At 44.0% G+C, this 22,212-nt stretch overlaps 1 protein-coding gene across 4 annotated transcripts in view; it reads right to left on the bottom strand.

Annotated features, from left to right (window-relative positions):
* Positions 1–22,212, bottom strand: part of MYH10 (myosin heavy chain 10) — a 120,113-nt gene that overhangs the window by 76,174 nt on the left and 21,727 nt on the right. For 3 of the 4 annotated variants that reach the window (XM_044939314.2, XM_044939313.2, XM_044939315.2), the window contains exon 4: positions 11,376–11,403. In XM_044939314.2, the coding sequence (XP_044795249.1) occupies positions 11,376–11,403 (28 nt within the window). Of the gene's footprint in view, positions 1–10,585; positions 11,247–11,375; positions 11,404–22,212 lie in introns of those variants that run through there. The other variant, XM_044939316.2, reaches the window with a different exon arrangement.

The following is a 22,212-nucleotide window of genomic DNA, read 5'->3' as shown; positions in this document are numbered from 1 at the left end:
GGTATCAGTGGCTCTGCCAGAAAAGTGAAGTTTATTAGAATGTTTACAAAGAAATTCCTCAGCACCAGAAATATATCCAGCACTAGAACCAGAATTTCTAGAACAATTAGACTAAGGTAACTGAATCTGCAGGAATCGAATGAATCCTGGGATCCCCGCTGATCACGGACAGCATCTTCAAGGCCTGAATACCTTTTAGGCTCATCCCTCAGAGCTGATGATGGTTCACTCCCCTGGACCCACAGAGCATCTTGTACACACCTCATACATACAGCTTTTCTATTACTATCACCTACACTGTTAAATCTATCTGTTTTCCTTCCAGGACTTTGATGTCTTCACTTTTTACAACTATATTTTAATTAATCGAAAAAAATGTACAGTCTGAGGTCAAGTTGTTATTTTTTTAACTTTATTATTTTTGGCTGTGCTGGGTCTTTGTTGCTCCTTGGGCTTTTCTCTAGTTGCAGCAAGTGGGGCTACTCCCTAGCTCAGTACATGGGCTTCTCCTGTTGCAGAGCATGAGCTCTAGGGTGTGTGGGCTCAGGAGCTGCAGCTCCCTGGCTCCGAGCACAAGCTCAGGAGTTGAGGTGCATGGGCTCAGGAGCTCCACGCAGAAGGGATCTTCCTTGATTACGGATCGAAACCATGTCCCCAGTATTGGCAGGTGGGTTCTTTACCACAGAGCCACCAGGGAAGCCCTGAGGTAAATATTTAATCTCATTTTCCATTCACATGATTCAGCTCACATCCCATTATCAATGGCTGACCAAGACACTGATTATCTTGGTCAAAGTGATTTGAAATGTTATCTTTACCTTACACTTATGACTTTATTCCAAAGCCAATACCCTAGGCAGTATTTCTGAAGTATGACTAACCACATTACCCATCATTGTTTTTTAAAACCTCAGAGACAAGTAGTCTCTGAGGTTTATTTTTTCCAGATAAATTTCAAGTATTTTGTTCTGCTATATCCCTCCCCTGTCTCCTCCCACCTGCCACCTCTATAAAAACAGGCAGACAAAAAAAAAAAAAAAACAGGCAGACAGAATTTTGAGCTAAATAATATACATGCTGTTTTTAGGAGAAATGATGGCTTCATCGCTCAGTTAAATTCTGTATTTTTCTAAGTTCAAAACAAGCAAGGACCCAGGTTTGTCTTATTCACCTATTAAGTCATAGTGCCTAGCACAACAAGTACTCAATACATTCTGTTGAAAAAAGAATGTAAGTCTTATATGAGTTTATTTCTCGGCTCTATTTGATATTTTTGGTCCTGTCATTAATGTCCTTTTATCACCATTATACTTTCTACTTGGTCATCATTGGTATTTGCTAATGAGTTTCGTTCATTCCTTTATTCAACACATTTCCAAATCAATTCAGGCATCCCTTAAGTGCTAGAGATTGAGCTGTGGATACAATCTTCCTGGAGCTCAAGATTAGAAGAGATTTAAAACAAACAAGAAAAACAAATTGGGCCTCTGTAGGATGTGAGGAGGGTGACGAAGGAAACAAGGTGACTGAGGGGGAAAAGGCAGAAGAGCAAAGGACAACTCCCTGGACAAGGTGGCGGGGGTGGGGGCACTCGACTCCTGAAAGCTGAGCAGGACCAGGCACGAGAGGGCCTGAGACAGAGCATGGAGGCAGATGGAAAGACAAACGCAAAAGGCCTCAAAGCAGAAAAAAAGCTCGGTATATTCCAGCAACCAGCAGCCGGAGTACAGGATCTGATATAAATAACCAGCCGGGCAGACACAGCAGGAGGGACTGCCGCCGAGGTGGAAAGGTGTGGATGGGACGTACCCTGGAGCCATGGGAATGAATCTGGATTTTACTCAAGTGCAATTTCATAAAAGCTATGCCAGTGGTTTTCTCTGTTGTGTTCTTAACTTTATTTAAAATACCTAGTGTTTCAAGCTAATCATGATGTTGGCTGTTGGTTTCAGATAATTTTTCAAGATGCTAAGAAATGTGCCTCATGTAGACTGACGATGACTTGTCTTGAAGCAGTTATGATCGGTACTCATCAGCTTGGTTTGCCTCTGCGGTTTCTTGGCTAACCCCTCTCAACTGGACATACTTCAGTGTATCCTGAAAGCATTTTTTTCCCTGTCACACTTACTCAGCTGTACTGAGCCGTCCGTCAACAACTGCCTATGAGCTCTGCTAAATTTTCTGTATTTCAGGTCTAAGATACCTCTGCTAATATTACACATAAGGCTGTGTTGTAAAGGGAAAAAAATACAATCCATCTAAAGCACATAATTGGGCTTTCCCAGTGGTTCAGTCGGAGAAGGCAATGGCACCCCACTCCAGTACTCTTGCCTGGAAAATCCCATGGATGGAGGAGCCTGGTGGGCTGCAGTCCATGGGGTCGCTAAGAGTCGGACACGACTGAGCGACTTCACTTTCACTTCTCATTTTCATGCATTGGAGAAGGAAATGGCAACCCACTCCAGTGTTCTTGCCTGGAGAATCCCAGGGACGGGGGAGCCTGGAGGGCTGCTCTCTATGGGGTCGCACAGAGTCGGACACGCCTGAAGCGACTTAGCAGCAGAAGCAACAGCAGCAGCAGTGGCCCAGTGGTAAAGAATCTACTTGTAACGCAGGAGCCGCGGGTTGGACTCCTGGGTCGGGAAGATCCCCTGCAGGAGGGCATGGCAACTCACTTCAGGATTCTTGCCTGGAGAATCCCAAGGACAGACAAGGCTGGTGGGCTATAGTCCTTGGGGCCGCAGAGTCATACATGACTGAAGCGACTTAGCACACACAAAGCACACAATTAGTATTCAATACACATTACCCATTATTGTCCACTCAGCTGTTCATCCACCATATAGAAGGGAATTTGAATTACCAAACTCTAAATTACTTCATGAATCTATCATGCTGGTAAAGTGGTTAAGAAGTGGGCCATGGTATCTTGATGACTGCTGCTACTGCTAAGTCGCTTCAGTCGTGTCCGACTCTGTGCAACCCCATAGATGGCAGCCCACCAGGCTCCCCTGTCCCTGGGATTCTCCAGGCAAGAAAGCTGGAGGGGGTTGCCATTTCCTTCTCCAATGCATGAAAGTGAAAAGTGAAAGCGAAGTTGCTCAGTCGTGTCCGACGCTTAGCAACCCCATGGACTGGAGCCTACCAGGCTCCTCCGTCCATGGGATTTTCCAGGCAAGAGTACTGGAGTGGGTTGCCATTTCCTTCTCCGTCTTGATGACCTACTTAGATTCCAATCCAGCCTACCACTTCTTAGTTATGGGGCTTTGGGCAAAGTGATTGGCCCCTGAACCTCGGTATGAAGTGAAGTGAAGTCGCTCAGTCGTGTCCGACTCTTTGCGACCCCGTGGACAGAAGCCTACCAGGCTCCGCTGTCCATGGGGTTTTCCAGCCAAAAATACTGGAGTGGGCTGCCATTTCCTTAGACTCCTTTAAAATGAGATCTGGTTACTCTGCAAGATTGAATCACGCCTGCAAGGAGCCTAGCATGGCACCTGACCAGAAGCATGGCACCTGGCACTATGATGGTCAACAGTGTTGATGAATAAATTGACAGAAGTAGAAAGATGATAACCTCTGATTAGAATATGAAAGACACAGCAGAATCATTTTGGATAACGGTCCTTTAGCAGTTGTGTCTTCCACAAATATTTCTTCTCAGTCTGTGGTTTATCTTCTCAATCTTTTAACACTGTCTCTGCAGAGTGGAATTTTTAATGAAGTCTAGTTTATCAGTTATTTCTTTGATGGATGTCTCTGGTTTTGTACTAAAAAGGTATTACCATGCCCAAGGTCATGTAGGTTTTCTCTTATGTTACCCTCTAGGAGTTTTATAGTTTTGTATTTTATATTTAGGCAAAGAGTTGGACATGACTGAGCACACACACACACAATCAAATGAAGTGAGGGTAGGAATTTGCTGCGTACAGGAGGGAACTTTACAGGATGATCAAAATGATAATGTTCTCTATCTTAACAGAGGTTTACGTTATACAAATAACTCAGCCCATATATACTTAAAGTACATAAATGTTTAAGAGTTTTGCATTCTGTTATACCGTAAGTCCCCTACATATGAAGGAGTTCTGTTTCGAGAGCACATTCAGAAGTCCAATTTTTTCCTAAGTCCAACAAAGTTAGCCTAAGTACCTAACACAATGTGCTATATAGTACTGTACTGTAATAGGTTCATAAGACTTTCCACACAAATCCACAAAAACAAATAAAAAATAAAACATTTTTAATCTTACAGTATAATAGTACCTTGAAAAGTACAGCAGTACAACAGCTGGCACACAGAGCTGTCATCGAGTGAAGCAGCAGGAAGTGTTACCAACTGGAGGAGGGAAAGGACGTGGGAGACGGTAGAGCTGAAGGATCGTCAGCAACAGGAGACGGAGGGCAAGCTGCAATGTCACTCTCGTCTGATGTTGATGGAACACAGGTTCATATCTTTGAAAGTTCACAACTTGAAGGTTTGTATGTAGGGGACTTAAGTGCATGTGAATTTTGTCTCAAAAAGATAAAGATGTAAATCCTGAACTTTACTTAATGTTATGTATGCTGAAGTATTTAGGGGGAAGCACACTGATCTACAAATGCATCAGATGAAGGGATTAATAGCCCAAAGAGTGGTTTTTCAGTTGAAAATGAAAACATCTGATCAATCAGCAGTCACCGAAAGAAATACCATCCAACCTTAAGCAGTGAAAGTGTTAGTAGCTTAGTCGTGTCAGATTCTTTGCGACCCCATGGAATGTAGACCACCAGGCTCCTCTATTCATGAAATTCTCCAGGCAAGAATACTGGAGTGGGTAGCCATTCCCTTCTCCAGGAGATCTAACCAACTCAGGGATGGAACCCAGGTCTCCTGCTTAAGCTGAGCCTCCTGAAAATGCAGCTCCCATGGAACCCCATCCCAAGGAGTTTCCAGAGCGGGGGAAGTCTGACCCTGAGCACCAGCAAGTACAAATTCAGCTGTCCACTGGCATCACAAAGCCCCATAGAACCCTCCATACTCTACCCTAGAAGCCCCAATCCACCTACACCACCCCTGTTTCTTAAATTTAGTATGGAAGCCTTTTATTTCTGGTTTTCAGCAAGTTACTCATCACTGAATACTCCCACACGTGTGCATACATAAACTCTGTCTTTTCTCTTATTAGTCCACTATCAATTTGTAGATCCCCAACCACAGGACCCAAGTTGGAAAAGTTTCCCTCCCAACACAAACAATAAAATGGATAGAGGGATGAACAGATCAATATATAATAAGCAAACATAGTAAAATGTTACTGGCAGAATCTAGATGGTAGATATATAGAACTTGACTGCAAAAATTCTTTCATCTTTATGTTTGAAAATATTCCTAATAAAATGTTGAGAAAACTCAAAAAAAAAAAAAAAAAAGCAAATATGGTTTATCTGATGACTGCTACTTCATCACACAAAGAGATACCCCAGCTGCTGTAGCTCATAAGCCCACACCTCATCACTGATGCATACATCAGTCTCAAATGACAATGACCATCTAATTATAAGTGCTAGAGCTTACAATGGTCACTTCTGGTGACAAGAGTAAATCAGTGCTCACTAACCTTAGGTTTTGTCAAACAGCAGTCACTCCCTCCCCAAGTGTTTCCTGCTTCCAAACATTCCAAACAGTCCTCATCCAAAATAATCATACAAGCTCACAAACCACCCAAAAAGGAGAGGACTGTGTCCTGTCCCTCATCCCCTGTGCACTGCAGGCAGGGTCACCGTGACTGTGACACTGCAGGCAGGTGACACAAGCGCTACTCCTCTCTCACTTGTGAGCAGAAGCCGTCCTGGGCCCCGGGGGCGGGAAGGAAGGGCCCGGCTCACATGCTGGAAGCACCGCCGTTCTTGCTGGGGCTCTGTGAGCCGTCCAGAGGCCCAGGGAACGCGTGTGAGGAAGAAAGGGGGGCGGATTTACCATACCTTACCATACTCATTTCATGGAGCTTCAGTGGTTAGATTCTCAGAGCAGTTCTCCTCTACTAACTGATGCTCTATAAAGAACCTGGGTGCTCTTTGTTCCTGATTCTTGGGAGGTCTGGAGCCTCTAGGTACCTGGAATGTTAGGTACCCACCATATTAGTCATGGTGGGCACTTGGCTAGCTATAGGATGGGGACTGGACAAGCTGAAAAACCAAACGGGCAATTAGAGGTTTGTGCCTTTGATCCAAGTGACCCTCCTGGGAGGGGAGAGGGGATGGACACGGATTCAATCAACCGTGCCTACATAGTGAAGCCTAATAAAAACTCTTTGAAGCTAAGGTGAGCTTCCTGGTTGGTAATACACGCCGATGCACTGAGAGGGGAAGTGACCAGAGCAAATGGAAGCCGTGCCTTTGGGAAACTCCAGCTCTCACCCTCTCTAGCTCTGATTTGTCACTCTAGCAAAGTATTGAATCTGAGTGGGTAGTGGCCACCCTCAAATGTGTAGCTATTTGGTCAGAAGTACGGGTAGCCTGGGAACCCCTGAGCTTGTGGCTGGTATCTGCAGAGGGAAATCAAGGTCAAAACTGCTTCAAAACCAGTAGTTTTAAAAAGATGTTTGCAGCTCCCTTTCTGAATAACTGACTTTTCTGAAGAATATGCCCAGTGGAATAAAATAAAATAAAAAACTGAGCAGACTATTCTAGAATATAGAATTAAAATGAAGATACATAAGGAATGCAAGGAATGAGACCTGACAGGATTGTGGATCTTTGGAAGTCATAAGAAACACGTTGAAGACTATTATAGAAATTCACATATGGATTTCATATGAGACAACATTACTGTTTCATTGTCAAGTATGACAATGTGTGTTATGTGGGCACACCCTTGCTCTTAGGAATCACCTGTGGTGTCAGAGTGTCTGCAAACAGTCCTGTGTGTGTACAGAAACGAGGGACACATTTAGATAAAGGGTACACGAGCACTTAACGTATCACTTTCAACTTTTCAATAAAATTTAGGTTTGTATTTGTTTTACAAGAAAACTTGGGAGAAATGCAAAGGTTTAAAAAAAAGAAAAACATAAAATTTGGTAAAATTTAACTCACTGAAGTTAGGGGATGGGTATCTGGGGGTCTCCAACTATTCTATTTTTGTGTAGGTTTGAAATTTCAAAATAAAACACCTTTATAAAATGGTATCAGAAAGGTTTTACCCTTTGAAAACACATACAGTATTCAATTGTTTCTAAAATTTCCTAATCTTAAGCCTGTTTCCTTGGTTCCTACTTAATTAAGAGATTCATTGTTTTGTTTGCATTTTTATCCATTTACTTAGGATGCCCAAAAGTAGTGTTCCAGGTTCTCAGAGGATAATTAAAAAGCAATCAAAGTCACAGTTCCTACCCTTCTGTCTAGTTGTAAAACAAGACACAAAGACCCAAATAGGTAATGAATCACAGCGTGTGAGGAACAGGGCCTGACGAGAGGAAATCAGTGTGGGCTGGAGCCAGCTGTACCATGAGGCTTATGTCCTCCTTGGAGGGAGAGAGAGGAGAAAGGCAAGGGAGTCAGCCAGGATCCCAGAAGATGGGGCAGACAGTAGGTGCTGGGCGGGGCTAGGGCAGGACAGGACAGGAGAAATATGAAGTGAGACGACAACTGGAAACGGGAATGAAAGAGAGCAGGGAGTCAAAGCAGACGGCAAGGTTTTAAGCCTTGAGTCTGGAAACACAAAGCGCTGATGATGGAAAGATAGATACTGGGAGACCCATCTTGTTTGTGCGAGAACAGAGGTTAATTTGTCAGCGTGTTCAGTTTAAATTGGCTTTTATTTCCTACTTCACAGCTTGTGCTCCAGGAAGACCCAAACACCTGTAATTGCCTGACACCTTTCTCACCTTCCGTCCCCTGTGCCCGTAAGGTTCACTGATTCTGTAAGAAGCTACAACAAATTGTGACAAAGATGAAGGTCCAGAAACTCATCTAGCTGTGGGGCCACCCACCTGAGCTAAAAAACCCCTGGAAGCCAGTAAGGCCCAGCCTAGACTGCCACCTCCCATGGGCCCAATCCCCCCACCCTGCCCCTGCCAGATCCACCAGGGTCCAGAGGTGAGCTCTGCAGGGGCCTTCAGATCGTACCCCCGTCAGCCTTGGTCGCTGCTCAAAATGCAGCTCCTCTGGCCACTCTTCATTCTTACCCTCTGTTCTCATTTTCTTTCTCCTGATTCCAAACCCAACTATTTTCTGCTCTGCTACTGCGTCGCTTCAGTCGTGTCCGACTCTGTGCAACCCCATAGACAGCAGCCCACCAGGCTCCCCCGTCCCTGGGCTTCTCTAGGCAAGAACACTGGAGTGGGTTGCCATTTCCTTCTCCAATGTATGAAAGTGAGAAGTAAAAGTGAAGTCACTCAGTCGTGCCCGACTCTTAGCAACCCCATGGACTGCAGCCTACCAGGCTCCTCCGTCCATGGGATTTTCCAGGCAAGAGTACTGGAGTGGGTTGCCATTGCCTTCTCCAATGCATGAAAGTGAAAGGTCAAAGTGAAGTCATTCAGTCGTGTCCGACTCTTAGCGACCCCATGGACTGCAGCCTACCAGGCTCCTCCGTCCATACGATTTTCCAGGTAACAGTACTGGAGTGGGTTGCCATTGCCTTCTCCGATTTTCTGCTCTAGCCCCCCTCTTTTCCTCCATACTCTGTGGGATCCCCATTCCACAGTGTGCAAAGTCACCCACGTTCTCAGCTTCCTGACTGAACACTCCCCTCCGCTGGCCGTACTTCACATCACACACCTGTGTGAGCATACACACACATATACATCATCACACACACACGTACAAACATCAGGGGCATCCTTCTCACTCCCCCAATACTGTTTCTAGACTCTCTTGTTCTTCTTTTTTTTTTTTAGACTCTCTTGTTCTAAAAGCCCCTACCTCTCACCTCTCTGAGGTCACACACAGCAGGAGCAGTGGTTCTGACACTGGATTTATTTTGCTTAGTAAGATCTCAAAAAACAACACCCCCTCCCCCCCGCCCCCGCCACCCACGCTGTTTCAAAAAAGAAAGCACTTTTATTTCCAAAGAAAACAGGAAGGGTCTTATCTTGGAATAAAGGACATTCCTCTAAGTCAAATAATTTAGCTTTATGAAGGGCTTATCAGAGGCCACTGCCCTCATACCATCACTTGTGTGTGTGTGTGTGTGTGTGTGTGTGTGTGTATGTCAAAGCCCCTCCTCTCCTTGTGTGAGCAACACACCCAACCCTTTGACTCCGTGACACCCTCCACTCCATGCCCTCCTGCCCTACCCCCCACTTCTCAGCTGCCCACTCCTTCGGCCACACTGGAGGAGCTCCCTCCCAACACCTGCGGCCACGACGCCTGTTCCTGCTCCTGCTTCCCCAGGAGGCCCTGCTCTCCAGTTTCCTGACCCATCTCCCTCCTATCAGTCCCCCGTCATGTGCCACACCCCATGGTCCATCATGACAGTCTCTCTCGCTGACGTTCTCAGTTCTTTCATCTCAGTGACCCCCACCTGAACCCACTTATAAAAACTTTTGGTGGATTAAATATGATTCCCCATTTCGACACCCTCGTAGGGGCGTGTCCACAGCAAAGGCCCCAAGGGTCTCACACTCCCTCCCCTCCCCCACTGACCCTGGCCTTGGCCACGTGTCTGGCCTGGAACCTGAGAGCACCAGGTGTGCACACCCTTACACACTGGCACTCGCATCTGTACGGCTCTGGGCAGCCAGGGCTAGCCCACTGGAGAATGAGAGGAACCACTAAGGCACCCCAGTCAACAGTCAACCAGCCCCCTGGCCCTCAGCTGCCCCCAGCCGCGGGGTGAGCCCCAGGTGAGATGGCTGGGGCTGGCTCGGCTCAGCAGACAGGCCCAGCTGAGTCCAATCCAAGGGCTTGGAGAACTGCTTTCAGTCACTAAGTGTCTGGTAGTTTGTTGTTTAAGAAAAGCTAATTCGTATAACTCAGAGGCTAAACATCGCTGGAAGAAAATTTACATGAGACAGGCTTATTTTCTACTTCTCTTATACTTCTTGTTATCAAACACCAAAGTTTCTATGGGAAAGAAAAGCCAAGAGATGAGAACTTTTTCTGTTTCTGGTCCCCCCCACCCGCCCACATCAGGCCCTGTCTCCTCCCTGACCCTGGACCTCTAGGGGCCCTGACTCCCACCCATCTTGTCCTACCCCACCCCCATCAGTTTAACCTCTCCTACCTTAAAGACACCACCAGTAACAACAAAAATGGATTCCTTACTGCTTTTCAAATGCTACAATTTTCACTCTAGAGCTATTTGGAAGTTGTAGGCCCAGACTTAGCTTTTGCTGCTTTTTAAAAACTTTCTCTCTCTCACACACATACACCCATGTCATTCCTTGACTGCCGTCTGGCCTGACTCCCTGCCCACCCAGTGCACTGAGGGGACCATGACCAGCCTCCCTCGCCCAAGTGAAACCCCAGGCATGTGTTCCTGTGTATTTCAGTCTCTATGGTGTCTGCAGCCTATGGCTTGGGCGTCTCTGTGGAGTCTCACCCGCCTCCCCACCCTTGAACCCCGTCTGGGGATCCCACACTCTGAGGGGACCTCACTTACCGCGTGGCTTCTGTCATCTAGGCCGCCGGCTCTGCATTCCAGGCACAGCTCTGACTCCATGTCCAATAGCCTAGAGACGGCTCCCCCAGGAGCGCCTCAGGCACCTCAAAGTCAATGTCCTCTACCAAACTCCTTCCCCTTTGCCCTGAACCTGTTCCTCCACCTTCCCGCGTCTCTGAAATCCACACAACTCCACCCTCTCCGAGCTCCTCTTTCTCAGGCCTGTCTCGCAACCTAAGCCCCACTTAGACACGCCCACTTCCACGAGCACCTCCCCACCTGAAGGCACTTCCAGCTCTCACGTGGGTAACTTATTAGCCTTCCACTCGGTCTTCTCGCGATAACACTTCCCGGTCCTCCATCTTCCCCACTGCAGCTAACATGACTGTCCTAACCAGGAAAAATGATCACTTCCTGCTGTGGATGTTGTATTCAATCCTGACTTTCCAGTACTTCACACACTGGCATGTGATAATCAATAATGCTTCCTGGGTGATACAGGGAAATTCCTGAAAAGTCCAGGAGGTCAACACTTGGACAAACCAACTAAAGATGTAAGTTTCACAGATTAACATTATGAAATGTGTGAAAAGCCCAGTTTGACAGCCAAACAGTAACACCAAAGCTAAGCAGAGCTTGCATACCTTAGACTTAAAACAGTTAACAGCAAGGTTTACATCAATCTCTTTAAATTACTGCTCTCCTGTCCCCCTTCCTCTCTCAAATACCAAAATTGCTTTTACTTTCCAACAGAATAGAAAAGAAGTCTAAACGTTTAACATTTACTTACGTGCAAAGAATTGACTGGTCCTCACGATCTAGAAAACAAAATAAACAGAAAGACATTGAATATCTGCCTGTTCTTTAAAATATTTGATAAATAATAAATAGCCTGATAGCCTCTAAAATACTAGGAACTCTGCCCCTCTTAGGCCAAGTTAACGCTTTCCAATCCTGTTATGCATCATACAGTCCTAAATTCAGTCAAGTTCATCATTCTCACGCCAGATTATCTGGGGAAGGTAACAATGCAGGCTCAGACAACTTTATATGCCTAATGAACCTGGATTCTCGAAGCCTGGTGCTTATCAGAGTCAACCAGGAAATTTTATAGAAACAAACTTCCCAGAGCTCCACCTATAGGGGAGGGACTGAAAACCGCTTTTTACTTAGGTTCCCCAAGTGATTTTGATGCAGGGCCAGCCAGGCTTGGAAACCATTACCTTACAAGAAAACCCACAACCAGAGAGAAATCGTTATCAATATACACCTTAAAGAAGAAAAAAAAAGTATCAAATACTGAGTGGAAAAGAAGATTAAGGGAGGATAAACGTCTGTAAGAGTTTAACCACTGTATGAAGTCAGAACATTAAATAGAGCAAAAATAAGGAAAGAATATAAAAGGAAAAAAACTATCATGACTTTAAAGTGATAAATAATTTAAGTACTCATATTTAGGGCTTCCCTGGTAGCTCAGCTGGTAAAGAATCCACCTGCAAAAGCAAGAGACCCCAGTTCGATTCTTGGGTTGGGAGGATCCCCTGGAGAAGGGAATGGCTACCCACTCCAGTACTCTGGGTCTGGAGAATTCCATGGACTGTATAGTCCATGGGGTCCACATATAAAAAGGTTAAATGCAAGCCAACAGCCTTTCTTGGGCACGACCTTCCCGGATCCACAAGCACTTGGATGATCTCTGCCTGCCCTTCCTGCTCAGCTCAGTTGTATCTCCTCTGTGGGTCCCCTCCAGACCCTCTTCCTCAGGCTCCTCACTGCTTCCTTCTTTTGACCATATTTTGGGGTTAGACAAACAATACTGCCAACTGCCTGCCCGACTAGTATGTGCTAAGATCAGAGCCCATCTTGCTTCTTTACTCCCAGACTTAACACCAGCCTTAGGTCAACTGAGAGAATCCAGTGCGAGGAGCCAGGCAGGGCACTGGCAAGACACTGGGAACTGGAATCTTCTGTCCTAGTTCCAACCCTGCAGCAAACTGCCCACGCATCTATAAATGGGACGTTGATTCCTTGCTGGTTTTGGGCTCTTCACCTATAAAACTAGGATTTTACCAAGTTTTTAAATATTATTCACTCTAAATATGAACCCTCGCACCCCAAATTCTCCTGGTCTGAGAATGTTTATAGAACTCCACTTTTCCAAGTTTTCAGGGCTTTGCTGAACTAGTTTACACATTAGAGAAATCAAAACACACGCCAAAAAGCAACCACAATCAAATGGCCTCCTAACTTATTCAGAGCAGCTTTCTTCCTGCATCTGGACATGCTATTTTCATTGTGTGAAATCTGAGCTCTTCACAACCACAATCTACCCTTCAAATCTGCTCTGTATTTCTTCTCCCCATGCTTCTCATCCTACCCCACCCCAATAAAACAAAGGAACTCTCTTTGCAGGTGGACCCATCTGTTCTTGTCATGTCTTGCATCAGCTTTGGGCCTCAGTTTCACTATCAGTACAATCAGGTGAGGGCTTGGCAACCTCCACGATTCCCTCCATAGAATACTCTATAACTGAATCATTCCTTCTTTCTGCTTCACTGAATTCTCTTCACCTTCTGAGGATCAGCTTAGGCACCCCAGATGTTTCCAGTGAACTTTATACTCTAAGAACCTATCAATGTAACCAGACTCAGCATATATCATATATTATAGTGACATTTAAGGGAAATACTTTACGTTCAGAAATGCAACTGGCCTTCTAAAGAGGAGCGATTCATTTGATAGCTCAGTTACTGTCTACAGCACCTCCCCAAAACCATAAATGGAGGTACTCAATAAATCCATGTTGAATTAAATTGTATTTTCAACAGTGAAAATGATTTTAGGTCAGTGACCTCAGCTCCTACCTTAAAAAACTAGAAAAGAACAAATTAAACCCAAAATGAGTAGAACAAAAAAAAGTATAAGGAACAAAAATCAGTGAAATGGGAAAACAGGAAAAGAAAACGGTGGCCAAATGCTGGATCTTTGAGGTAAATCTCTAGACAAAATGATCAGAAATAAGACACAAATTGCCAACATCTGGAACAAGAAAGGGAAAACCACTATAGATCCCAGAGATACTAAAAGGATAATAAGGAACTATTAGGAGCCACTTTCTGCTAAAAAATTCGACAACTAAAATGAACAGAATAATTTCTTTAAAGGATAGACTACTAAAGTTCACTCAAGAAGAATCAATAACCTGAACAGATGTAGGAAAGACATTCACTAAAACAACATCCATTCATGAGTGAAAACAAAAAAAGAGAGCAAACGAGGAATACAAGGGAACTTCAACAACTTCATAAAGGGCATCTACACAACACCTGCAGTGAATATCATGCTTAATGGTGAAAACTGAATGCTGTCCCCAAAGACCAGGAATAAGACAAGAATGTCTGTTCTCACACCTATTCAACATCACAAATAAAAATAATTTAAAGGCATACACCTGAAAAGGAGGAAATAACAATGTCTATCTGCAGAGGACATGACTGTCTAGAGATAATTTCAAAGAGTCTACCAAAAAACTTTCCAGAATAAGTGACTTCTGCAAGGTTACAAAAGATGTCAATATATGTATTTTTAAAATAATATATATATTTTAAATTTCTATATATCAATAGTGAACAATTGGTAATTAAAATTGTAAAGTTCCATTTAACACTAAAAACATGAAATGCTTAGTTATCCTAAGGTATATGCTACACTTATAATGAATATGTGCGAGATCTATGTGCTAAAGACTGTAAAACACCAATGAAATAAAAGAAGACCTATATTAACAGAGAAACAAACCATGTTCATGGATTGGACGACTCAATACTCTTGTCAGTTCTGCCCTTTTTGTTCTATAGATTCAGTGCAACCCAATCAAAACGTGAAAAGTGGGCCATTCTTAGAAAATGGCAAGTTGATTTCTAAAATTCATATTGAAAGACCAATGAACAATTTAAGATTTATTATATGACTATTATAATCCAGATGGTATGAAAAAGGACAAATGTACAGATTAAAGGAACAGAATCCTGACAAAGCAATTCATTGGAGAAAAGAAATGTTTTCTCAATAAATGATGCCAAGATCTACTGGATATTCACATGCAAAACAATGAACTTCAATCCATACCTTGCACCATACATGAAAATTAACTCAAGATGGATCACAGATTGAGTGGGGAAAAAATCGCAAATCACTTATCCAATAAAGGACTTGTGGCTAAAAAAAGAGTTCTCAAACGTGAATAAGAAAACAAACCATCCAATTTTTTTAATGGTTAAAAGATTTGAACACTTCACAAAAGAAGACATACAGGTGACATAAGCACATCAAAAGATACTTAATATCCTTAGTCACCCAGGAAATGCAATTTAAGACCACAATGAAATACCACTGCACACTTATCAGACTACAATTTAATAAACAACCGACAACACCAAGTGCTGACAGACAGCAGAACTGGAACTTTCACCCACTGATGGTAAAGAGGAAAAATGGCACAGCCATTTGGAAAAGAGCATGGTAGTTTCTTACAAAGTTAAAAATACACCTACCGTGTGACCCAGCAATCCTACTCCCGATTATTGAGTCATATGAAATTAAAACTTACCCTCACAAAAACCTAGTACCCAATCGACCCTAGTGTCTTACTGCCAAGAAACATAAACTATCTAAATGCCCTCCAGATAAGTGAGTGAACAAACTGTAGAACATGCATACGATGGAAGACTCCTAGAAACCAAAAGGAGTGAACTACTGGTAGGTGACGCTCAAGTGCACTGCGTCAGTGAAAGAAGCCAGACTGACAAGGCTAACCTGTGTCTGATTACATGACGTCCTGGAAAAGGCGAAACTACAGTGACAAAGGAAAAAATCGGTGGCTGTCATGGACTAGGGGAGAGGGAATGACTATAAGGAGCGTGTAGAAATTTGGCTGGAAGATACAACTGTTCTATATCTTGACTGTAGTTATATAACTAGATGTATTTGTCAAAACTCAAAGAACTATATGCTAAAAAGGCTGAATTTTACTGCATATAAATGATACCTTAAATAAAAGTACATATATTTAGTTTTCCCATGGAGCAACATGTTACATATTTCTCTACACTTAAGACTTCAAAAATGTTTAGCAATATAAGAAATACTGCCTTATATTTGGGTTCTACCTATTTTTGCTCACTGCTAACATTTATTGGAGAAGACCCTGATGCTTGGAAAGATTGAAGACAAAAAGAGAAGGGGTCAACAAAGGGTGAGATGGTTAGATAGCATCACTGACTCAAAGGACATGAATTAGAGCAAACTCCAGGAGATGGTGAAGGCCAGGGACGCCTGGCGTGCTGCAGTCCATGGGGGCGCAAAGAGTCAGACTTAGCAACTGAACAACAACAATATGTATTTTTGGCTAGAGGATAAGCACATGGTCAAACTTATCGCCCCGTCAAATCACCGCCTCTCCCCTCACGAGCCCTTTCGCCTCTGATGCGCGCGCCCCCTTAGTTGTCTTCGTAGCCCTTACCACATTATGATAGTGTCTTCATTTGCTGGTATCCTCAGTGAGATAACAGATCTCTAACCAAGTCACTAGAAGGGTTTGCCTACGTTTCACAGTTTCTCAGGGTAACGAGTATTACTGTTTCCCACCGTCTGTATTTCCACATTATAAGAATCAATACATAGATTCAAGGCAACTATAATTCATTATAAAACATTCTTTCACCTAACATAAAATAATGCCCGTTGTCCACTTCTGCTTTGACTTCTACTCTGGACCTGAGGTGACTTAACTGGCGCTTTCTTTTGTACTCACTTGGCTGAGGAGATGCTCACCACTGCACTGCTACTATTCTTCTACTTGGAGAGGTCTCTCTTGTAAGGGGCATATGATTGTATTAGGCTCTGCTATTTATAGGGGGTTAAAGAGTTGACTCATTGGAAAAGACTCTGATGCTGGGAGGGATTGGGGGCAGGAGGAGAAGGGGACGACAGAGGATGAGATGGCTGGATGGCATCACTGACTTGATGGACGTGAGTCTGAGTGAACTCCGGGAGTTGGTGATGGACAGAGAGGCCTGGCGTGCTGCGATTCATGGGGTCGCAAAGAGTCAGACACGACTGAACGACTGAACTGAACTGAAAAGTATATTTACTGCTGTAGTTCGTGTTACCTGTTTTCTGACCTTTCAAGCCCTTCCTTGATGTTCCTTTTAAAAGATGGTTTGTTTTCCTTGCTTTTCTTTCTCCTAACGGGGTTTTTTTGGCTTCAAGGCACGTGGGATCCCACTTCCCCGACCAGGGATTGAACCCTCACGCCTTATATTGGAAGGTAAAGTCTTCAACCATTGAACCGCCAGAAGTGAAGTGCAAGTCGCTCAGTCATGCCCGACTTTTTGCAATCCTATGAACTGTACAGTCCATGGAATTCTCCAGGCCAGAAGACTGAAGTGGGTAGCCTTTTCTCCCTAATCTACATGTAAAGGTTCACATTTTAATGTATATCAATCCTAGTCTTAAAATACTTATTGGAGAGAGGGGTTGGTATATGTGATTATTATTATTATTATACTAGTACATCACTCGGTGTATCAGACATAGTTTCAAGACAGCCGCTCAGGATTCCACTATAGAAATGAGCCATCCAGTAAGTAGTTACTTACTGGTAGAACAATTGGTTATTTTCAGTGTTTCACAGGAAGCTGTGTCGGACTCTTTGTGTCCTGTGGATTGTAGCCCGCCAAGCTCCCCTGTCCATGGGACTCTCCAGGCAAGAATACTGGAGTGGGTTGCCATGTCCTCCTTCAGGGGATCTTCCCAACCCAGGGACTGAACCCGTGTCTCGTATGTCTCCTGCACTGGCAGGCAGGTTCTTTACCACTAGTGCCTCCTGGGAACCCCTGTCAAGAAGCTACTGGAGGTCATTCTCCATCCAATATACAGCCTATAGGACCCATAAATTAAGACAGGAAAACAAGCAAGGAAAGAAGCAAGGGATTTCCAGGGTGCAGGCACAGGCAAGTCTGAGGGGCACTAAGCACAGAGTGGAGGACAGAGGGTCCCGGGAGGCGTGGCTCTGGCGGAGGAAAGACACACCGATCACTTACTTGATACACGTCTCTGTACTGAAAGAAGACCTGTAGTTCTGTCAAATCAATGCTGGTCACTGCAAAACTCCTTTGTTCCCCCCAAAATAGGAAAATTACTAACCCCAGGGAAAACAGCAAATTGTGTAAGAAGAGAAATGTGATCACAGGAGAAACAGTTTACACATTGAATACTACTAAAATGCCAAAAAATGTTGACTTAACTTCAATCAGGAAGATGGGGGGAATGTAGTTAAAACCTTTTTCCATAGTAGGAAGTCTATAGAAAACAACATAAGTTAAAAAAAAAAATATCATAAGCCTATTACTCATAAATACATACAAACACAAGACGAAACAGACAAAATGACTTCCTCTTAAGAGGAAATCCAGAATGGGCAGGGGGAGGACAGGTATTTGTTTTCTTTATCAATAACGTAAGCCTTGTTGTGGGCTTCCCAGGTGGCTCAGTGGTAAAGAATCCGCCTGCCAATGCAGGTTGAATCCTTGGTCCAGGAAGATCTCCTGGAGCAGGAAATGGCAACTCACTCCAGTATTCTCGCCTGGGAAATCCCATCAACAGAAGAGCCTGGTGGGCTACAGTCCATGGGGTTGCAGAGTGGGACAGAACTTACTGACTAAACAACAGTGACAATTCCTGCTACAACATGTGTTTCATTGTTTAACTATCTTTATGCATTATTTTTTAATAAAAAGTAAAAAGTAAGCATTCAAAGTCCTTTGGCAGCTTCTGATCTTGATGTTATCCAGACTATTCTGCATTGTCTAATGGTTTAAAACCATTTAGATAACACAGGAATTATTTAGTCCTCCAGATTAGAGAGACTTCATTGTTGAAATTATTTGGGCCTCATGTCTTTGGGACATAAAGGTAAATTTCTCACAACCTTTACCATTTCTCCCACTGGCATTGTTCAGAGTTTTCCACCTTATTTCAAGGCATTTTTGTCTCTGTTTATAGTATTATAAAACCTTTATCCTTTCTGGTGATTCTCTCTTCTTAGTCACACTTGCCAAACACTTGTCTGTTTTATGGTCTTTTTGTGGAACCAGTTCAAGTTTTACTTAATTTTATGTTTTTCCTCTTATTTAGGTTCATTTCATGCTGTACTATTTTGTTTAAATTGAGGTATAACTGATAACATAACATTATATTAGTTTCAGGTGTACAACACAATGATTCAATATTTGTATATACTGTGAAATGATCACCACAGTTACATCTTAAGTTAACATCCAGGCTGTATTTTTAAAGGACTTTTTTATGTGTGTGAAATGAAACACAGAAAACCTCATGAGATGAAAAGCTCAGTAAATTATCATAAAGTTGCCTTTTATCTACCTTGTGAGTAAAAGGTCTGTGTATACATTTTTATTTACTAATAAAATATAACTATGAATTATTTCTTAAAGCGGTTTTTGCCATAAGCCATCAGTTTTTTACACATGATATTTTGTTGTGATTAACGTCTAAAGAATCTGTAATAGCAGTTTTGATTTCTACTTTTACCAAAAAGCCATATGGATAAATGGTTAGCCGCAGAAACAGTAAGAAGTCATTAAGCAGCACTCGCACCAAACAGGTGGGAATCTGTAAATACCTTGTCTTACTGCACTGTGGTTGGAGAATGTGGCCAGATCTGAGATTTTTAATGGTGATTTAGCATCAAAATTGCAAGGTGAGGTTGTAAACCTTCTTTCTGGTTGATGGGCAGTAGTCCTGTAAGTAGCTTTCAATTCAAGCTTGCTAGATTGTGTTGATCACATTCTTTATGTTCTTTTCCCCCCTACTTATCTCAAATTCTAAGAGAAGCACATTAAAGCTCCCCTTCTAATTATGGGTCACATTTCCTTTGTATTTCCAACAGTGACCCAACGTCAATGATGCAAATGTAAGTATTGCCTGACTCTCCTAGAGAATTCCATCACAATGTTTCTCACTTAAATCTCCAATCTCTGCTCCCTCCTCACTCTTAGCTGAGACCCTGCTTCGTGTTTCCCTGAGAGCACAGGAGCAAGCGTTTTCACAAGTTCCTACCCAACGACTGGCAGATGCTTCCAAGAAATCTGGCTGTGAAGGGAAGGAGAGGAGGGAAGAGAGAACTTTCTAAAGTAACGGAGAAAACTTCAGCACGTTTAACGCTAACATTAAGAGCCCGTACAAAGGCAGGCAGAAGACAATGGACACTGTGAGCTTCCTGAGACGGATCCCGGGAGACGTGACAGGCGTCAGAGGTGAAGGAGGTGGGAAGACTGGCCTCGGACAGGAGCGGGTTCAAGAGAGGATGGTTTGTAAATGTGGCTCAGGAGACTGGGGCGTTTCCACTCGGGTGGCTTCTAACTTCTCCATGGAACAGGGGAAGCAGCCATCAGCTGGGGAGGAAAGCAGGGACCCACGAAGCTGCAGGGGGCAGAGGCCTGAGGCAGACATTAGGGAGAATGAGATTATAACCTTAATAGACAATCAAGGAAGGATTAACAAGGGTGTTCTGTGTGGAATCTGGGCTTGTGGTCACACAATTACAGGAGTACTGATTCAATTGTATGAAGAGAACTCCAGAGGCATCAGCAACCCAAGTAAGAGCATTAAAAAAAGACAAACAACTTGATTGATCTGGGGTGAGAATTCTGCCAACCAAGTATAACTTCCCTCGTGGTCCAGTGGCTAAGACTCCGTGCTCCCAATGCAGGGCACCTGGGTTCCCTGGTCGAGGAACTGGACCCACATGCCACAACTGAAAGATCCCACGTGCCCCAAATAAGACCTCGTGCAGCCAAATAAATAAAAAATTTTTTTTAAAGTATAACAAAAGAGCAAAGGGATAGGGTGTAGGATACGGACAAAGATGGCTGAAATGATACTATGAAATCCAAACTAAGTGAGGAAGAAAGTTAAGGCAGTACTGATAATACACAGGGGAAAAGCAGAGCAACACATGGGCCCTGAGATCTAAACAGTCAAAGAACACGGTCAGGAGACTTGCTGACTGAGCTGCCAAGATGGAAGGATTTTGCAAGAGAATTTCTGAAATACTATTTGAAAAATAAGATCAATTCAGAAGGCGGCAAAGTCTAGGGTGTCAGCAGCATAAGTGAGAAGAGAAGAAGATTAAGGATCTGCGAGACCAAGGGGTTGGCTGTTAATGAGAAACTAGGAAGTAACACAGGGTTATGTCAGGCCTTGAGGCAGAGAAGAAATGACATGTTGGGGGCCAGACCAACCAAATAATGAGCCGAGGAGGAGGGAGGAGGGGGCCCCAGAAGAAAGATGCTACAGTGATGAGGGCAGGCAGAGGAGGGGCAGCATTTTCAAGGGGTGAAGAGTAGTTAATGAACAGTCCAGCAGACGCCCTGGGAGTAAAGACAGTGACCTCGCCTCCCAGTGCATAGGGTCTGAGTGCAGGAGCCATCGCAGGGCAAAGCCAGGTTTCAGTTAAAGCCCGGAGGAAAAGAAAACATTCGATGCAGACACTGAATGGGTAGGGAGGTTTGCACATCACGGAGTGGGAGTAAGGCTAAATGAAAAGAGAGCTTTATGGAAACAAAGATGTGGCTGGGAAACTGAAGACCAAGATGTGGACTTCATTCTAAGCCTCCAGGGAGAGAGCAGAATCTCAGTTCTTGGATATTCACGGTGGCTCCTGCAACTACTGTTACAGCAGAACTTGCCTTTAGGTGTGTCTAGGTCACCAGGTCGGTGGCCGTGAGGGCTGCTGCTGAATGGAGGCTTGCTGGGGTGGACGGCCATGAGGGGGCGTCAGGGTCCAAGGAGGAGGAGTGACACCCCAGGGAGCCCGGGGTGTCAGTAGTCTTTGGGCCCCTCGCATGGTTATGTACCAGGCACAGCCCTCAGAATTGCTGGGTTCAGCTTCTAACACATATGACTGCAAGTGAGAAGTCTGAGCCCACGGACTCCATAGGGAAAACATGACTGTGCCCTGTCCACACCATGCTGAGACCCAGCACGGGTCTCCTTTCAGGATCCCTGCCTGGCACTTAGTGCACCCTCTGTCTCAAGACTCAAGACTTTCTTCAGCTCTGGTCAACTTTTTCAAAACTATCACTTCTTTCTTGGCTCTTGAGAGCCACAGAGTTTTGATTATATTGGCCTGCGGTAGAGTTCAAAAATATATGAAAACGGGATGCTTTTAAACATAAAAACTAACACGATGTATTTATGAAGCAACACGCATACTTACCAGCTGCCTATAGAAAACAGCCGTGTCACCCAGTCTAACCTTAAGAATTCACAATTTTCCTACAATAAACATCTATTACTTTTCCTTTAATCTTTAAAAAAAAAAAACAAAAAAAACAACCTTAAAGCCCTCTGTAGAGAAGACAGAGACAGGGCTTCCCTGGTGGCTCAGTGGTAAAGAATCCACCTGCCAATGCAGGAGATCTGGGTTTGATCCCCAGTCTGGGAAGATCCCGTGTGCCGAGCAACTAAGCCTGCATCCCACAACTACTAAGCCTGTACTCTAGAGCTCAGGAACTGCAACCACTGAGCCCGAGTGCTACTGA

The sequence above is a fragment of the Bubalus bubalis genome, chromosome 3 (genome assembly GCF_019923935.1).
Source record: "Bubalus bubalis isolate 160015118507 breed Murrah chromosome 3, NDDB_SH_1, whole genome shotgun sequence".
Classification (NCBI taxonomy): domain Eukaryota; kingdom Metazoa; phylum Chordata; class Mammalia; order Artiodactyla; family Bovidae; genus Bubalus; species Bubalus bubalis.
Note: the sequence above shows the minus strand (reverse complement) of the source record. Positions and strands in the feature narration are given on the sequence as shown.